The 21,053-nt window shown below is 35.7% G+C and overlaps 1 protein-coding gene across 1 annotated transcript in view; it reads right to left on the minus strand.

Annotated features, from left to right (window-relative positions):
- Positions 1 to 452: 452 nt before the first annotated feature.
- DIAPH3 (diaphanous-related formin 3) overlaps positions 453 to 21,053 on the minus strand; it is a gene marked incomplete at both ends in the record, with an annotated part of 66,282 nt that continues 45,681 nt past the window's right edge. Inside the window, 2 exons of the mRNA XM_009705513.1 lie at positions 453 to 692; positions 18,190 to 18,291. Of these exons, the coding sequence (XP_009703815.1) occupies positions 453 to 692; positions 18,190 to 18,291 (342 nt within the window). The remainder of the gene's footprint in view (positions 693 to 18,189; positions 18,292 to 21,053) is intronic.

Below are 21,053 nucleotides of genomic sequence, written 5' to 3' on the forward strand. Positions count from 1 at the left end.
GTAAGGAAATTTAGAGAAAACAGGGAACTGATGAAACTGAGCAACAGTAAAAAGAGAATCAGATAACAAGAAAATTTATGTAAAAGAGGAAATGTAACTGTGTTAAAACAGATTAAAATGTGACAGTCTTAGAAGTGCTCAGACATGTAAGACTACAACACTACTATGATCACAGTGACATGGTCTTTTCATAACCTTATTTATTGGTTTTTTTATTACTATTATTCTCTCAAAATGGAATCTTCTAAAAGTTTAAATGCAAGTCAGTCTCAGGATGACTGTACAGAGATTAGCTGTATTGTGCAAACCATAAACTAATGCTAAGAATTATGAAAAAAAAAAAGAAAACTAATTAACTGCAGGAAAAACATCAAAACAAAGTATTTAAGTAGTGTAATAAAAACAAATTAAAAAGTGAATGTAATACTCAACATGAACAATTGAAAACTCACTTTACATAGGGAGCTTAGATTATATCCAAAGGTCTGTGCATTCCGAGAACCTGCATTCATGTAGTTTCCCATTAACAATACTAGTTCCAGCAGCTTGCTAAAGCTTTTACTCTTCTTTATCTCTTCACAGGCAGCACTGACAGCCATGATGTCAGGTTTGATGTTGTTCACCTGCTCCTCAAACTGAAGCTTAAAAAGAATAGCACTGAGTCGTGGCCGTAGTCTCTTCACGTTGCTCATCTGATTGAAAAGAAAATAGGAGATTTCCTTTAAAATTCATGGTACACTTTGGCACTGTACAAATACATACAATCTGAAATGATTTATTGGTGTGACAGGCTTGAAGAAGCAATATACCTGCTATAACTGATAGCAAATGAATGAATGAATGAGAGACACTTGGGTAAGCAACTGAAATCCCATCTTGTGGTTAATACTAACTGCCTCCATCCTTTCCCAATAACTAGTATGTGTAAGTAATAAAAGATAAAGTGTCATCATATATCACATCTGTCAACTTGTATACCAAATCCTATAAAACTAATCCAAGTTTATGACCCAGTAGTTGCAAAGTAATAAAAGGGGTTCACAAATTTTGTGTAATTCAGGATGTACCAAAACAAGGCAAATTTAATTTTCTGGTGCAAACATTTAAAAGATGATTTCAATAAGAACTTCCTATAAACTTGCAGGAAAATAACGATTTTGAAAAGTCTCAGCTATGAAACTCTTATTATAGGATATGTTAATATATACCAGTATTCATACCCCACTTTATTCCTGTATACTAAGAGTTAACTAGGTAAAGCAGAATGCTCCCAGGAAAATAGTAGCTTTTATAGATCATATGCAAAAGACTTGGCTTTTTCCACAGTTTACCAGTTCAGTATTTTCAACAGAAGTTTCAATCTTCCCATATAGCTTAGGTCACTGAATTCTCATGCCAGAGATACTTTGCATATTATTTACTATATTAAAACAATACTCCAAATTTTATTGCTTCTTTAAATCAAGGAACATCAAATGCATTAAATAAATTAAATTGTTCCATCTCTCAAGCTTCAAACTTACTAGTAATCCTTTCAACTCTATCACAGAAATCTGCAAACATTTTTTAGGTTTGCATCACATACAATCCCAGAAGCCTTCTGTTTTCCATTCTTGCTCCTTTTCTCCCTACCAGGCATTATATGTTCCTTGCTTTTTCCTTCTTTCACAGCAGGAAGGTTTTTTTCCTCCCTGCTCTGGTTCTGTTTTCACGTGAGGAACACTTGTCTCAAATTCTTCCATGACCTTCTTCCCTCATTTTTCCCTGTCCCTGTTTTCTCATCAGTTTGATGAATTCCGGAACACCTTCTTCCCCATACTTATATTTGTCCTTCTCAAGGCAAGGTTCAAGACAATAATGCCTTCACAATTGCTCTAATCCTAAACTAAGGGGTTTTGTGGGGTTTTTTTGGTTGGTTGGCTGCTTTGGGGTTTTTTTGGTTGTTTGTTTTTTTAAATAAAAAACACATATTACGGTTTTGAGCAATCAGTATTTCTCAATGCAAGAGAAGAGGCAGTAATATTGGCACTTTTTCTACAAAGTAATAGGTTTCATATAGTGGCCTTAAGTTTGCCTTTAAAGTGGAAATATCCCCCTCCAAACCCGTGATACCTAAGGTTTTACAGAATATTTCTCAATCCATATCCAGTCTATCAATTCAAACATAGCTCTGACGGTGCAACCTGCACAAGTCATTTGGTGCTGATTATTCCACAATAGACTCAGTGAAAAGAAGAATGGTGACACTCTTCATCCTTTTCAGTGTAAAGTCAAACAAGTTACCTTAAACTGATACTGAAGGCTGTCTAATCCTTAAGTAAGATAAGCAATCCCTTCCACTAACCACACTTTGGTTTTCATCACACAGCAGAGGACACAAACAGGATGCCTTTGAGATGAAACTAGTTTGAAAAATCAACTCCACTACTGAGCTTTAGTCCACAGCCTGCCTCCAGACTGGTCCTGAAGTAAAACACTAAAATGTTTATAGTTTGAACAGTAGCTCAGTATCAACGGTAGGCAGATATTCTGTACTTATCATACACTAAATAGCATCCAATAGCGTGGTAAAATTCTTACTTAAGAACAGGTAAGCACAGATAATGGGACTTGAATTCAAATAGGGCATTTCACAGTGAAATAGAAAAGGAAATACCTAAAATCCACCTAAAATAAACATCGTGCTCTTACAACTTTACACCTAATTTAAGAATAAATACCTAAAAGAATAGATGCAGGTGTCACAAAGTCATTCTCCCAGCTCCATCAGGAAGAATCAGTATTAACTGCATTTCCTCAAACAATTCACTTACTAGATTTATATATGTACTACTACTTCTCAGCATATTGAGAATAATATTCTTAATTTTAAGTTTTGTTCTCTGTTCAGCCAGGAGAATTTGAGACTAGACTAGAAAAACCACAAAACTCCATTGAAATTATCCAGATTTTTAATATTTGTCCCTACTCAGGGTGCAACAGAGATGATCATTAATATTAAACAATGGGAACTAACAAAATAAAGTGTAAGTTGCATTGATTTTAAATGCCACCAAAGTCAGGATACTACAGAACCAGCAGATGATACATTTTTTTCTTGACTCCTGGCTTCTCAGACAGACAGACTCTTGAAACTTAAATAATCAGGTAATTTAGATCACAAAGATGCGTTGCACAAATATGAGCAAGCACAAATGCATGAAAGATGCAAAGTTTTCATCCGAACCAGTTGAACAACAAATTAAGAAGTTCTGTAGGTAAGTGTTGAGGATGGATGCAGAAATATGTAAATTTAAAAATCAGAAACAGAAGCACATGCCAGAAATGTAACAGAAATGCCATTAGGCTTTTTTTTATTACTATTTTTTAAACACTCTGACATCCATAGTTCATGTACAAAGTATGTTGTTGGTACTACTTGTTTACCTGTTTGCTAAGTCAGTAATTGAGAAGGGAGGAGCTGGAGAGTTCCCTTAGCAACATATGGCTTTGAAATATATTCAAACTGAAAAATCTATACACATTATCACAAGACATGCTAAGAATTTAAGTGTTGCAATGTTGAGAGGTTTATGTTCATGTCCTATATATAAAGTATAAAAAAGTATAAGTACATAAGTCCACTTATGTCCTTATAGTGGAATCCTGAAAACAGACAACCAAATTACTAAAAAGGGAAGTTGAAGTGGAAAGCTAAAGAGTGAGTGGACTACACGTCAGAGAACTCGGTGTATGGGTAACTAATTGTTCTATTTGTCAAGTAACATTCTCACTATGTGCAAGTCCAACGGGGAATTGACAGCTGAGTTGAGATGTCCAGTAGTAGCTCTCACAGCCCTTTATCCAATAGCAAAGAGAGGTTTTTCTCTCAAATATAGGATAAATCAGAAGGCATGTCCAAGACTGCCATCTGGTAAATGTGTATCTTCACTGTCTGCTTTGTTGATGTCAAGTAAAGGAACATGTCTCAGAAGTTACACTGAGATTACATTTTGATCACTGAATGTAATTCATTCTTCCCACAAGCTCGTAGAGAAAAACAGTGCAAGGGTTCCAGTTTCACAGTATACCTTCCTTAAAGGATCAACAGTGCTGAGGCTGTCAGACCACCTGAAAGTGTTCCCATCCAAAAACTAAAATATCAGTTACAGCCCAGTCGACTAAAAGAGTAAACTGGAAGGGTATCCCCTATGGAAAACATGATTTACATCACTGCAGCATGAGTGAATTCTACAGAGTGCACAGGTAAAAAGTGTGAATTGCTAACACTTATCTTTAGGTTAAGGCACTTGAAAAGCAGAAAAAAAATTTCAAGTAAGTAAGGACTGATACCTTAACAGACCTTTAATCACATTTAAACAAGAAAAAAAGAACACCCTGCTCAATTTGAAATGGGCAATCACCATGCCCAAATCTTAGTGAAGACTACCAGCATTCTGGAAAGACCAAACATTATTTCAATGTATGGGAAGTCAATCCACAATAATGGAACAGTAATTTTGTTGAGATGTTTTTATGGCTATGTGAAAATAGTACATCTTGCTTCATCTTTGACACTCTTTTTCCCAAATAAATGATAATAAAGTCAATAACCACCAACTCAAAATTAAAATTACTTACGAGAAATCAGTAAGTCTGTATACTTACAATGTAGATATGTATACATGCAAACAATTGAACTGATGACTTTTCAGCCTTACTAGCACTGACAGAGGGTATGTCCTGCAACTCTCTATCTCCAGCTTGAATTATAAACAGCTCGAATTTGCACCACTGACTCAATTTCTTGCAAATTGCAAGATGTTCCTGAAGGATATTTGGGACAGAAAAGAAGGGAGTGTACTGTAAATTACACAGGGGCAACACATACCAATTACCTCCCAGCTGCACACAGGTCTTCTCTTATCTTGTGGATGACAGTGCACTGATGTACAGTGCAGAAAATCCCTGGTACTGTTTTTGGTGGCATTATGTTCAACAAACATCGACTGGCAAGGCCAGCCTGCAGATCTCAGAAATGGGGGCATCCCTTTTGAATACTCCAGAAGTCACCTGTCTTAAGAAATACAACCAAATTGCCAATGGGGGCTACAACACAGCTGTCAAAATAAATTGAGTTTACAGTCTTCATGCTGAAATTCACAGATAGGTACGTTCTATTATGAAAAGAAAAAGGTGATTGTTTTTGATCCAAAAAATACATTTAGATTTACTTACATCTTGATCAGAATGGAATGCAGAGACTACTTTTGTTTCTCCAAGTTCAATTTAGATAACGATATTTTCCTAAAAAGGAATCATCCAAGAGTGGGAGGGTCTGAACTTCCCAAATTCTTCTATTTTTAGCAGACCTAACAGATGTCAGCAAAGCTATTTTCATTAAAAGGTACATATGGAGCAGATGCCACTAGACTGAAGAGCGTTCCTCATGGGAAACCAAATCAAGAGTTTAATATAGGTAAAAATCCTCTGTAAAACCTCTAATTAAGCCAGATAGCATAAATAAATAAAGTTATACCAGAACTCAAGGGCAGAAATCATTGAAGAATTTAAAATGGAATAATACAATATCAAACCAAATGGAGAAAAGATTCTAAAAGTAAAACAGATCTAGTTGTATTCCAGATAGAAAAATCTGATCAGCTTAGCTCTAAAATAAATGCCACATCATCTATATGGCTACTACCAGGAATCCATTTCCTAATGAAAAGTACATTTACAATATTACTTTGAGTCTACCAACATGTAGGCCATGAAGGTACAGACAGATGATCGAGATCTGGATGGGAATGTCGGAAAACCATGACAGCAGGCTTAGTACTTTCCATCAGGTTGAACCACCATAACAACTCCAACATAAAAGTGGAATTTGATGCTACTTAATTATTTAAGCAATACACAGTGGTACTGACCACAATAGCACATCATGCCTTTGATGTGACAGACATGACCCATTTCAAAAAAGCTCAGATCTCTCTCTAGCACTTTCATATTCAGTATAGTCTTGTCTACTGACCCAACAAGGTGTTCAGTTTCCTAAGCAAGAATGTATGTCTCTATGATGATGACAGTACTGATATGAAAAAAGCATTCCACTGTAGATCTTCTATAGACCTGTAAATACAGAATTCAATAATGACTATGGAATTTTTATCCATATTATTATTCAGTGTATTTGGAACCACAGATAATCTGTGGCAAAAACAGTCTGACATAAAGTGTCAGATAAGTAAATGCTGTGGAAGACAGCTTGCATATCTGGGAGAAAGTTCCCCAGTTCTACAAAATGATCACAGGGAAAGTAAGTCCTAAAGCCACTCATCTCCATAGGAGCTCCAGTGAGCTCTAAAGTCTGAAGATGGAACAGATGAAATATCTGCATAGTAATTTCAAGCTCTAGGGATCTAAGAGGTATTGACTAGCCTCAAGATTCTTTCAGCACAGCTGCCCTACATTAGCCAGTCATTTGGATGCCTCGCTCAGTTTAGGTGGCTAAATTACAAGAAACACTTGAAGTTGCTTAAGAGTCAAAATGGCAGGAACATGTACCCATCATGGTCCTTAATCAAAACAGAAGTGTTTTTCTGCAGATGTTCAAATCACAACATGAACATTAGAGGATTGCTTACATTTCTAGTGAAGCAAAAGCATCAAATCAGATTCAGGACAGGCTCTTGAGACATTTAAAGGAATTTGCCAAGTGAATGCTGGAGGCAAAAAACGAGGACCCTTCAGACAAACAACTCTACTGATCTGAAGTCGTAGAGATATCTGCCAAGGAGAAAACTGGAAGAGATAGCCTATATGTGTGCTAGAAGAAACAACAACAAGCCACTTCCAGCCATCTGAATTAACATCATAAAACAATAAGACAATTTTTTTTTAACCTGTTCTTCAGATTAGCTACTCAAAATAGTTTTATCAGAACTGAATAAGGATAAAAGTGAGACCTGCTGGTACTGAAGCTTTTACAGGAACATTCCTCTGATTCAGCATCACAATCTTTCAGTGATACAGAGGAACTAACATAATCCAATCCAATCAATGGTAACTGCAAACACTCAGATCAGTGCAGATCATAATGACCACTTTCAGAAGATATTTCTGGAGCCTGGTTCTTCACTGTATTCAGGTTCAAGGTTGGAAAGATACCAACACTACAGGAGTTAAGAATGTTCTCCCTCTAAACAACGTAAGTAACTTGACTGCAATTTGTCATAAAGATTTTTTTTTAACTGTCACAGATGGCATATAATATAAAGTTAATCTTTGGCAACACTGCTGGAAAGGCTGGAATTACTGATAGAGAACACTGACAAAACAGAGCAGCTGATACACCTGACTTCTACAAGACAATAGAAGGTAAAGTTTACCGATAGAAATTAACACAATCAAAATATCTCATGGCATAGACGCACCTCACCACTTCAGGATTTTAAACAAACTGAAATATCCCTAGGTATGGCTGTGTCCAAGCATCAGGTATTAGGAAAGGCAGAGTACACCTCTGCAGATATAGTGATAGTATGATATTTTTCAGTCAACAGTGAAAAACATTAATACATTCTGAGTTATCCTCAATGAGGACATACAGGTGAAACCATCAGTTGAATATGGAATTGATCATCTTAAGTGTCTGCTGAATTATTTAAGACAAACTAGCCTTCATCAAGCCTCACTCTAATCTTCAATTTACTCTAGTGAAATCTTATCCTTTGGTACAAACTCATTAAAAACACATCCATCAATGAACAAGCTGTGAAGCCACATGAGGATTGCTTGCCAAATTCTATTTGGGTTAGCTATCAGTGTATTTCACAAGGTCTGGGCATTAATTATTTCTGAAACAGTATTTCATAATTCCCTCAATTTTATCTTTGAATAAATAAAAGTGATCAAGAAAAAATTTGTTTATTTTTTTTCCACTCCCAGACAATATGGTAACATATTTCCAAATATCTGAAGTTTTAAGAAAAGAAAGAAAGCAGGAGCTATCACATGTGGCTCTTGATACACCATTCTCAGGTGTGAGACTACTAGTACATTTGCCTACACCCAAGGTCAAATGTCCACTAGTAGCATCCTGACAAGTATTAACAACTTGTTACATCAAAAGTGTTTACAAAGGACACCAAAATAATGATTTTTTAAGTGGAATTGCATTTATGGATTTAAAACCATATTAATGAATTAAATATGTCCAGGACTATTTTACATCACTAAGGATTACATGCACTGATGAGTTTACGTGTTTACTACCTGATTCAGCTGCCTCCATGCAGCATAACAATCAGAACTACTTTTGGGAAGGGTTCCTGGCTGGGATAGGATCATTGGCAGGGATAGGCCCAAAGCCTTGGCATTGTTGTGTCAGCAAGAGAGTGGGGAGAGGCGGATGTGCGCTGCTGGGGAGTTGGTGGGGAACTATAGTTACAGAATATTCTTAGCTGGAGCAGCAAGAAAGCCTAACCTATCATAACAACATGCAACTCTCTAAGCAATCAATTAAATTTTGAGTATTCTGGCAGTCATGTATATAACCTGCACCCCAAAATTGGGGAGCATGGGGGCAAAGATCTACAGACACATGATATGAAACCAAACATTGCCATGCACATCTGTTGTCCCAAAAGTCAGGGTTCATTTAGCCGGTGTGCAAGCCAGTAACATACAGAGTCGAGGTATGAGCTATTTAGTAGCAGTTCTGCGCAGAAAGGGGTGCTAGGGGGTGATGCCACAAAGCTAGCACACACAAGTCAAAAAGATAAGATTGTTTATACAATTCTATCCAGGTAATATTTACATAATTAATCTATATCACTACTTGGCTAATCTGTGATTGGTTTAACTTTCTCTCCTCTCAAATTAAAGGTACAGTGCATTTTGAATGTACTGTGCATATTCAGTGGGTAGAAGTCTTTACTTGAAGGCGGTTAGCTTTAGTACTGGAGGTGTGGTTTTCAGATTATAATGAGCTAAATTCACCTTAAGGACACATTTCTAGGTGATTCATGCAGTAGAGACAAGTTTCCGGGGCAATCAGCCCACTAAAGTTTTCTGGTCCCTGGTTTCAGATCTACTTCTTCCTTTTATCCTATTGTCCTATCAAGAACTGTTCTACTCAAATGATTTACATCAGTTTCTTATCTTTGTTAGAAATTATAACCATAAAGATTTTTACATCACACCTGTGCCTCCAAATATGTTTTGAGACGTCAGGCCTGAGAGGTGCAGGGATGCCTGCTAGACACTCAAGTTCTGAATAGCCGGAACATGCTTTTACCCAGCTTCCCTATGATGTGCTGCTCTGTCTCCCCCATGATGAAAAAGAGAAGATGTGCTTTGTAAACTATAATTTGCCCTAATAAACCTATCGCCTCTCTCTTATTATTGAGTCCTCAACTGTCTGCCTGGATGCTCAGCTCACGAGATCTCTTGCTATCTCCCAAACTATGCCCAGAAATCGTTTGGGAAAGCGCAATTCTGCACAGGCCAAAAGCAGAATGTCTATTCTAACAAATTAGCACTATGGACAATTAAGGTTCAATGTCCAAAAGCATTCTCTGGTGCTTTTTAGTCAATTAGTGCAGACACAGCCTTAAAATGCCATCTAATGATTTATCATCCCCACAACTGCTAAAAAGACTGGGACACAAGATAGTTCAAGAAAGTTGCCTTCAAAATATTGAATAATATTCAAAAGCAATATAAAAATTTGAGAACTGAATGTGGACAGTTTTGGCCACTATTTTTACCCAAATTATTTTAGTACAAAAAAGGAAAAGCCGCTAAGGACACGAAGGACTGCATATGCAAAACAACAATTACAGATCTAAAAGAATAAAGGATTTCAGGACCTCATATAAAATGCAAAAGCTATGCCCATTCTCCAAGTTATCACCTGCAACAAGCTATTTTAATCAACCATTATTTTACTTCCTTTCAAATACAAAATATATTAAAGAGCAAGAAAAAAAAAAAATTAAATCCATCCAACATTTGCCTCAAGTATTTTCAGCATAAGACAGCAATGCAGATAAATTCAAGTAAATCTTGGTCATTCCAGAATCTTTTTCTGAATTAATATTATAACTTATGTGCACAAAACCTGAGGTAAGCGTAACTCATCAAATGCATTATCATTCTGTGTTACCAATTCCTTACCATTAATCTTCTAATAAAATCCACCTTATCAGTTTGAGACCAATTTCCGGGTAGCTTGCTTAGTAAAGGCAGAGATAGATAATCGTGCTATGACCCAGGTTTTAACTGAGATTTGTGATATGATATCCTAGGTGCAAAGTGTTTATTTTCATCAGAAAGATGTTCTTAAAAATATCTCATTAAGTAGTGATATCATCCTAATTGCAATGTTTGTATGCCATAAGCTATTTGAAATGCTACTGTGTTTGGACATTTTGGTTAGTGTATGTATAGAACAAGCATGGAAACATCCTTCACTCCATTCTGCTTTCCTATGGGCGAACCAAACGTTTATGTCACACAAAAAGGGTGCCCGCTCATAAAGATGTCTGATTACAGCCTTCATAGTCTCCCTAGTCAGTCAATTCCATTGTTTTGTTATTCCCACTATTAGAAAAATATTCCCATTATCTAACCTGCATCTGTTTTTGTCAAAAATGTAAGCCTGTTACATACTGCCGTACCAACTATCAGTATTCATGAAAAATTATTCCCTTCCTTTTTCCATTTTTCCTATGCATATTTTGTGAGAACAGTCTGCCCTGGTCTTAAGTTAAAGAACTTACAAATAGTATTTCTTCGTATCACATCTTCCTATAGCTATCATCATTAGTCATCTCTGGAGTCTCTGGTTTGGTCCACACATTTATAACTGATGTACTAAACATCTCCAAACTGAAAGTAATATTCTAGCTGGGGCTCCAGCAGTGGTGAAGAGAGGAAAATTCAGAAGTTCTACAGGCTATATTTGTACTTATACATTTCAGTTTCATGTACGTTTATTGGCTGCAAAATGAGGACACAACTGATTCATGTCTGACTTCTGATCCATTACAATCCACTGTTCTTTACCAGAACTGCTCTGTTAACTATAGACTTTAACTGTATAATCACTGCCATTTAAATCTTGAGTCACTGGTGTTCCTAAAATGTTTTTCACTCTCATTAAGCAACCTATACTCGTCAAAAAGTTTTTAGCAAAAAGAAGTACTCAGCAAAAAAAGAAATTATTCAAGGGTCAGTCACAATAGAGCAATATAACAAGAGGATGGTTACTGTAATCTGAATTATGATGCTTCTGACACAAAGAAAGCATAGTGCATCCAACTACCCCCTGAAAAAAAAAAGAAGTATTGTTTGAAATGTAAATTATGTCAACATATCTGAAATACTTGAGATGTAAATTTATCATTCTCATATTCTTTCAAACACCATATTTACTCTACAAATAAGGAGAGTTGTCTATCAACAAGTTTTTTTTCAAGTGCATGATTCTGCTGAACAGATTTTTAGAAGTGATTAAAAAGAGTTCAACATCATCTTTTTCCTCAGTGGCACTTCCTGTCTGCAGGACAAACATTCACAAAAGCCCGTTTTACTCTGGCTATACCATTAGGTCGATGTGATTCCTTCCTGCTGTATCGTTCTTCAACAGAAATATTAAGGTTGGTACGAATAGAAATGTGTGTATGTACAGCAGCAGAAGACACAGCAGCACAAGGGTCAACAGAATGAACTGTATTTTGTCTCAGGACACCATTCTCAGCAGGTTGCAGTGGCAAGTTGAATAGGAGTCAACAGTGTGCCCAGGCACCCAAAAGGGCCAAACGTGCCCTGGGGTGCATCAAGCACAGCGTAGCCAGATGGTTGACAGAGGGGGTTGTCCCACTCTACACCGCACTGGTGCAGCCCCATCTCCAGTACTGGGTGCAGTTTAGGGTGCCTCAATATAAGCAGGACATCAAACTATTAGAGTGTGTCCAGAGGAGGGAGACCAAGATGGTGAAAGGTCTCGAGGACAAGACTTCTGAGGAGCAGCTGAGGTCACTTGGTTTGTTCCGCTTAGAGAAGAGAAGGCTGAGGGGTGACATCACAGTCAACAACTCCCTCAAAGAGGGCAGCAGAGGGGGAGATGCTGATCTCCTCTCTCTGGTGACCAGCGATGAGACACGAGGAAATGGAATGAAGCTGCACCAGGGGAAGTTCAGACGGGACATTAGGAAAAAGTTCTTCACTGAGAGGGTGGTCAGTCCCTGGAACAGGCTCACCAGGGAAGTGGTCATGGTATCAAGCCTGTCAAAGTCCAAGGAGTGTCTGGACAATGCTCTTAGTCATAAGATTTAATTTTAGGTAGTCCTGTGAGGAGCAGGGAGTTGGACTCAATGATCCTTATGGCTCCCTTCCAACTCAAGATATTCTGTGATTATTCCTTTTCATATTAGCCCACCAGCAAACTGTGAGCACGTATTTAAATGTAGATTCCAAACAGAAAGAAAACAGTGGACAGCAACCTGGCCAAGATTTACAAGAAGCTGAAGTTAGGAGATTCTGAGATAAAGACAACCTCATGGCAACCGTTGACTTCTGATCATATAAAAGATCTGTCCAAAAAGCCTTGCTGTCACCAATGAAGAACCACTACAGAGACATAATATGGTGTTGAGAGAGTCCCTTGACATCTGTGCTGCACAGCAGTGATCCTGGCCAGACTGCTTGGACATGAACATGGTGGTGCTCAGAAGAATTTGGGTATGACAGCACAAGTGAATTAAATCTGTAAGAGACTGAGCAGGTAAAAATCAATTGACATCATGATTTTCTAAGTAAAAATCACTTTTCCTTCTCCATAGAATCTCACACTGAGAGGTTTTTTTCTATACACATTTTTAGATGCCCAATCTAAAACTTAAAAGCTTTAGGTTACGGTAACTTCTCTTTTGTGTTTAGCCTTCAACTTAGAAGAAAGTTCAGAAAGTTTACTTTAAACAAGCAAGTAATAAGATGCCCTTATCAGTTGCTTCACGACCCTTACAATTTTAATAGCTCAGAAAAAAACCCTCAGACTCAGATCTAATTAATACAAATTAACAATAATAGAAGATAATCTTCAGTACTTGCATATTTTACATTCAAAAAGCACTGAATAAATGTTGACTCACATGTATCTATTATAGCTTTATTAAAAAGAATTATAACGAACAATTGTTTTTCAGCTCTCCATCAGTCTCTCAAATAAGCACTTATTGTTTCTTTTCTCACACTATATTTCTTAAAATGCCCTTGCTTGTTTGAAATTAATACCACTGTATTATCAGATCACATTCTTAATCATGCTGTATTTGAACAAATGATCTCCATTACTTCTTTTTGTTATTATTTTCAAAAATTCCTATACAATTGATAACCATAACTCAGAAGAGAATTCTTGCAGAAAAAACTACAAGTCATGTTTCCCAATGAACCAGCTGATCTACAAACTTTTAGCTTCTGCTTTCTTCAACATACCTAAATTTTTCTTTTATGTTGTCATCCCTAAATTCTCTTCCTGTGAAGTTGAATTGCACCTCCATGGTCCAAATCCCTTTATTTTACCTGTTCTTTATACTTATGATTACCCATGGTGGTGTTTCTTCTTTTAAGTTTCTCTCAAGAGAATATCTAAATGAACGTTACTTTTTCTGAAGTTATCAGTGTCTTCACCCAGCAGCCAAACTGGGGCTTTAGATGGCCTAAGCAAGAGATAAGAAAAGCAGGGTTGTCCCCAGGTGAGTCAACAGTAGACTCATGACAACACTGTCAGTGCCCAGAGTACAAAGGAAAAACATACTCTAATGGGAGTAGAACTGAAGCAATGTTACATGTTAGCTTAGCTCACATAGACAGAGAAAGGCCGTGTGGCTTTCCAGGAGCAACAGAATACTCTGAGAGTTATACTAAGAGGTAAAAAACAAACAAGGAAACAAAAACCAGCCAACCAACCACACAGCTAGAAGAGCTATGCATATTGGTTTCTGCCTCAGCTGTAACTGGACACATGTTTCATGGCTATCAATGCTCAAGACAGACATTGTGCTGTGCCACCCAGACAAAACCATTGAAGTCAAAACGAAGCTGAAACTGGAGATGACCAAATAATAACTACAACAGGGGACAATATAATTACATGAAAGTGAATATGAGAAACTCTTCAACTTCTGGCAGGAAATTGTCCAGTATTTCATGGACCTATGAGAGAAAACGAAGGCAGTGAAGCCATCAGGGCTTCAGTCAAAGGATACAACAACAGAGCTGATAAATACACTCAAGGCTAGCAGGCTTCGGTTTTTAGAAGAAGCAATTGAGAATTTCATACGCAGACAGGATCACTTCTTTGTACAATGCAGCTTTGAAAGAGACAAACCTTAAAGAATTTCACACAATCACAACAAGGCATTTTTACCAGCTAGAGAAAAAGTGTGAGAAGGAAATTGAAATACAAACAAAATGTAGAAAATTTGTTTACATGAGGAAGATTGAAGGACAAAAATCGGCAATGAGCTCATCATCGACAGTGGAATACAAGAAAAAGATAAACCATCAATGCTGTAACAGGGATAAAGATAAGTAAGAACACAGCTAAACTTACATTTGGATAAGAGTCATTGGATATATTGACACAGCAGAGTAAATATCTAAGTGACAGGTGAGATACATTCTAAAGAATATGACATGAACTGTCATGGACCATACTTTTGAAGCAAAAAATTCAGAGAGGAAGAAGTTACTGCAAGCATGAATGAAGGTAACAGTACACGGACAAGTGTTTCTACTTGTCAAAAAAACTGAGGAGATAAAGATAAATATTTGGCAAAGACAGACAACCTAAATGCAAAACTGCTTACATTAAGAAGAAAACAAGAGTTAAAAATTTTAAATCTGGCTGACAACAAAAATCTGGGACTATCAAAAAAGTAAAGATGACAAAAAGTAAAAGAAAAGCAACTGCTATATGAATCAATGGACATGACAAGTGTCAAATATTAGGTGTTTCAAACAGAAAAATACTGCAGATGGTTAAAACATGAGACTTGTCCTACAGAAAAATTTCCTCTTCAATCTCTTTCATACAAACAAAAGAACTACTTTACACTGCTCTAACAGTGCAGGAAATTCTTTATGCACGTCTCATCCTCTTTTACAAACCTTTTGCAAAAAAAGGTATATAGCATAGTCCAGCACAAAAAGTGCAGTCAGGTAAATATTAGTTTTGTAGCTCACATACAATTGCCCAGGCCTGATTTAGAAATGTCAAACAAAAAATTTGAGGTTAAAAAAAGGGCTTTATTTATAACAATGATTTCCAAAGTCCATTTATTTATTTCAGAAATCTGAATTGTTATTCAGTAAAACTATCTTCTTAAACTGGGATAAATCACCATTTAGTCAATACCTTTCATTTTTCTTCTAAAAAAATTCTAAACTATTGCTTGACACCCCTACATTTATTTCTAATTTATTATTTCTGTGATTCCAACTGTTCTTTCACTAGAATACTCAAAAAACTTATAAGATACGTGATGTGAGTTTAATTATCATGTTCTTACAATATTAAAAACCTTACCAGTGGTTTCTGATTCAGTCTTCAACTGTGAGGACCAAAAACAAACCAAAAAAAAGAAAACAAAAAAAAAACCAAAAAAAACCCAAAAAAAAACAACAACAAAAAAAGGAAGCATCACAGACAAATTCAAAAAGGAATGCAACAGTTCTGTGTTTTGTCATCTTGTTTGTGTGGTAGAAAGATATTTAATCATTACGCATCAAGAACCAAAGTTCTTTTTTGCCCAATAAATTTTAGCAAAATAGTTTAGTGTTTCAGTGTCGTTATCACCTCTTACGCCTGCGACTCAAAGAAATAGGCTATATTGTATACCTTAAGTGTAATGAAATCTCCCAGGGCAGAATAAGACTATGTAAGAACAAAAGCCTTTGAAGAAAAATGTCTGAAATGCAAAGCATCATTGTTGATCGCAAACAGATGAAAGTCAAATAGACACCTGTACTCAGCAGCAAGACTGCAATGGTGGTATGGCAACAGTTTGCCAATGAAAATCCATTAAACAGACTACTGCATTTAAAGTATTGATCATGATTAACAAATCTTACTAGTAATTGTTATATCGACTTCACTGAAAACAAATGAGATTGACATTACTAAATTATCTACTCCTTGTTTATTTGATATGATGACATAGACCACACCCAAAATTAGAAAAAAAAAATATTCTGTAAATCAATACTTTTTTCTCAGTAGTAGAGAACTACCTGCAAAACAAATCAATATTGCTAAATGTTTTAAGTCCTAAAGCAACATAATACTTATACTACCCATTGGAGAAAGCACCAGGAAAAAAATTTTAAAAACACCAAAGAACCCAACCCTCCATCAACAGTCACTTACCAAGATGATCATCTAGCTGAAACCCATTCATCTCAGATGGGTCTCACATTTCAAGTGTGCTGTCATATGACTACTCACTTCTAAACACAAATATAATCTTCATCATTAACAAATTTTATAGAATATATTACCCAATATCAGTCACAATCTATGAAATCTCCAAGAAAATAATATGAACGTTAAATTACTTCAGGAGGAAGTTTATAGCACTGAGTAAAACTAAGTACAAAACAAGAACTATAGCAAAACAAAATGCAATTGGATTTTTAAAATTCAGCAAGCACAAACATACTTCATCAAGAATTAAAGCAACAAAATACAGCATTCAAAACAATATCAACTTAAGATAATACTACAAAGTTAAGTTAAAGTGCTCAGTAAGATGAACAGATTTAATATAGTTTTCAAAAAATAGTTCATGGATGTGAGCAAGTCAAAAAAAAGAAACAAAAAAACAAACAAAACAAACAAACAAAAAACCCCAAAACCAAAATCAAACTCCAAAGTAATGGATGATAATATCTATGTTCTGAGACATCAGCCTCGAGTAAGTGAAAGGAAGAATGTACAGAAAAATAAAGTAGTTTATCTAAAAAAACCCTGAAGTCTGGAAGAGAAGATAAGGGTAATAAAGGATTTATTTTATACCTACTGGTGAATGAACAAAAAACATAGAAGTGCAAAATAACTTAAAAAGAGCATAATTGCAGAAACCACAAAAGCAACCCACACAGTCACTACAAAAAACAAACAAACAACACTACAAGCCACACTCATGAAGGGAACCTGAACTGTTTAGAGTGATGCTCTCAATGTCTTTAAGTCAACAACAAAAGTTAATTAACTTCACTTGAAGTAAAACATACAATACTGTAACAGTAACAGCACGCCAGTGTCTCAGTACACGTCTAGCTGTTTCTTTCAGAGTACCAAATCTTGACTTTGAATTCAAAGCCAGCAGGATGAAAGGTTTCCATTATAAAATTTTTTAGTACAGCACAAGTAGTAACTATCCATTTATTCACTACTTAGGCTCTTTATTGGCAGTCAAATGGTTCCCTTAATCACAACTTCAGAGAAAATTAACATGGGATCTCCAAATTCTCTGAAATACCATAACTACAAGACACCACCCACCTAAAAGATAAATCTGAAAGTCTTGTATTGTGTATAAGTTCGAATCTCCTCATTTGAAAAGAATAGCAAAAAAATGAGCCATAAAACAATTGTAAGGAAAAAGAAAAAACACACAACAAAACCCAAAACCAGCTATACTGAGAAGATTCATATTTGTCTCAACAGCAGTTCTTAAAGAGATGAGCAGAAGTTCTCAGGCCATGCCCCAGCCAGAATAAAACAAAAGACACAAGAAAGTCTAATTTATATTAAAAGACTATGGTAGAGGTAAAAATGCAAGAGATTGTTTTGTTTTCTTTATCATACTCACTCTTCCTAACCAGTTTTTTTTTTCCCCTCCTACCTTCTGTCTTTTATCATCTCCTCTCCAAACATTTCAACTTCTAGATCAAATGAGCCAGAAACTCTACCAAATTACTTTTTTAAAGAAATTGAATCCCAATAACCATGTGCATGGATAAGTCCACTAAAAGTTTGATTAAAAGGCAGCACTTTTACTCTTCTCCTAGTCTGGAACTTCTTTACATTTAGGAAGAATGAGCTCGTATTGTTTCTAATATTAATATATTATTATATTAAAACTGTATTTCAGGAAAGGATAAAAAAAGCAGTAACAAAACAGAACTCACCACAACTCCAAACTGCTCTGGCTCCGACAAATTATTATACTCGCTCTTGAACTTGGCTAATGCATTCAATTGTTCTTGTTCAGGAAGATGTTTTATTAAATTCTATCAAGGAAAAAAAATAGGTTTAAAAATCTCAGATTCCATGTTGCTTGTATTATTGTAGGCAATGGTATTACATATGCATCATTACCACACACTCCAAAGACAATAATCCTCCCTGAAGACAGTAGAATGTAAATAGGCAACACACAAATTAACATAACTGAGGGTGTAAAAAGCAAGTGATTCAATACTGCTAGCTAGCACCTTTTGCTGATTCTACAAACATTTCCGTAGCTTTTTTAAAAATACCATTTGTAAAGAAAGAATATGCTTGATAGTGTTCTGTCTGCATAGTCCCTAAGAAGCAAATAGAACAAGCATTTCAAGTGTAACATATCCATCTAAAGAATGGCAAGAATTATTAATGCTAGACAAAAAGTATTTTGAAAATGGATAATTTGTTTTCTAGTATTACAAAAGAAAAGCTTAAACTCTTTACACACTACTTGGCCTGAAAACTTGCCAGAAGTAGGAATTTAGATGTGGGACTCAGCTTCAGCTGAGTTCAAGCTCCCGATGTGGGCTCCTGGACACTTACACAAGTGAATGTCTTGGGAACATAGGCAAGGGAATCTAAACATGTCACCTTCATCTGAACATCTGAAGAAGCCCCAGACTCCCTGGAGCTTCCTGAACACTCATACACCTATATTTTTGTATAGACACTTACATTTAGTTACAAGCAGCTAGGTTGGCTAAAAACAGCTATTCTGATGTTCTGGAAATAGCTTCTCAAACATTTAATTATGGTATATAATTTGAGTTAGTAGCTCAGTTCTGCCCCTTCCCAAGACAACTACTAGGCAATAGTCAGGGTCCCTCTAGGCTGCTCTCTTTCTCAGCTTATGACTCTTGTGTTCCTGCTTACACAGTGGTTAATCTTCCATCATAGTAAGAAAACAAGAAGAAGATGGTGTTCTTTCTTAAAAGAGTCCCTGGTCTACTGGTAAGATCACTCTTCTGAACTGAAATAAAGATTTAATCTTTCTAATACTGAATCAAGTCTAGCAAACACAGCTATCCCACTACCTACATATTTCAAGAGAGGATCAGAAAGACTAATTCTTGCATTTCCCCATTACTCGATGAAAAGGTAGACATTTCAGTTAAGTCTAAATCTGTTTTATTACTCTGTAAGTAAAAAGCTTCGGTGACACACAATCAATAGAAAAGAATTTACTTAAGTTAGTGAACAAGATCTCCATCTGAAACTCTTAAAAAAAAAAGCGCCTACTTTTATCCACAAAAGATCCTAATTACTACTTCTACAGGAAATTCAGTCAGTTTGGATATAAAAATTATCTCCCTGGGGCCAGAGAGACAAAAAGTCATAGCTATGCTCTGCTTATCGTAATTTTCTAATTTAAGAAGAAAGAATTCAACTCTAACTAGTACCCCAAAAATATTCCTAAACTGGTAGTCAACTCAGTGGCTCTATGCTATCTTCAGAACCTATCTAGCTAGTTCAAAGCCAGCTCCAGGTGTTTATTCAAGTTGCAATAGCACCCTTGGATCAGAGTATAACTATTTCTCTTGTTAAACAGTGAAAATACTAGATTTGTAACTAAAGAACAGATGTATCCAAAGTGTTAAAGTTTTTTGAAAGCAGCTTGGATATTTTGTTCAATACTACTTCTTTTCATTTTTTATAACTCAATCTCTTAGCTTTTGTAACAATTGTAATTTAATGGTAGTTTAGCATTTATCAAACCTTTTTTCTAATGGATAAAAAGATTCCTTTATCACTGTCTTGGTTTAGTGTAAAAATAGTTACTATTTTAAGAACTGAAATCCTACTTTGATTCTAAGGATTACAAGAAGTAACTTGTTTTACAATATTTTGTCATATACAAAGTAAGGATCAAATAGTTTATCAAGAAAGTAAAGTCAGCAAACAAGGAAAGCAAAGGTCTAAATAAATCAAAGGAAGAGTAAACGATAATTAAAGAGTAGACTGCTTCAACAGAGTGTCCATGCTTAAATAAGGATTTTAGTAGGAAAAAAGAGAACTATTAAAAATGCATGAATGATGATGATTAAAATAATAATAATGTAAACTTAAATTCTATGGAGCTTGATTTGGACGTGGTCAGACTGACTTTCAGTATGAAGAATTTATGACAGTAGTTATATATATCCTTACCATGATTACATCTGGAAAATATTTTTCAAAAAAAGACTACGTTTATTAATTATGGATGAAGATGTCCAGCACTAAATCAGTAACACTGAGAAGAAATGAGAGGGTACAGAGTGTAAAAAGATACATTTTAAATTACAAATTAATAACCTACTTATTTCTTGTCCTGATATGCAACATCCATATAACCAGCTCTAAATATACTCAATTCCTTAATATTTACTGAGATTAAAATGTTACTGCTTGATGCTAAAATAATTTTCACAAGTAGAAAAACTTACCATAAAACTTTCAAAAAAAGAGAAACAGTGAAGTGTTGTATGAATGTTTCCAATATTGAGCATTAGGGGAAAAAAAAAAAAAAAACAAAAAAAACCCAAAAACCTGAAGGAGCTGCTGATATCAAAGCAGCTTTATGGGTTCAGACAAAGCTTCTGAACTGCTAGAGATGAAACACATTTTGAATATCAGAGAATAAGCAGGAGAAAGAATTTTGATTAAGTCAAGAAACATTCCAGTAATTAGTCAATGACTATTTGGATTACAACATGATTTCTGGAGTTTTTGTGTCTTTCAGAACTAGAATTAACTTCTAACTGAAGAAAGGGGAAAAGACGGGGTG

The sequence above is a fragment of the Cariama cristata genome, unplaced genomic scaffold, assembly GCF_000690535.1.
Source record: "Cariama cristata isolate BGI_N322 unplaced genomic scaffold, ASM69053v1 scaffold2418, whole genome shotgun sequence".
Classification (NCBI taxonomy): Eukaryota; Metazoa; Chordata; class Aves; order Cariamiformes; family Cariamidae; genus Cariama; species Cariama cristata.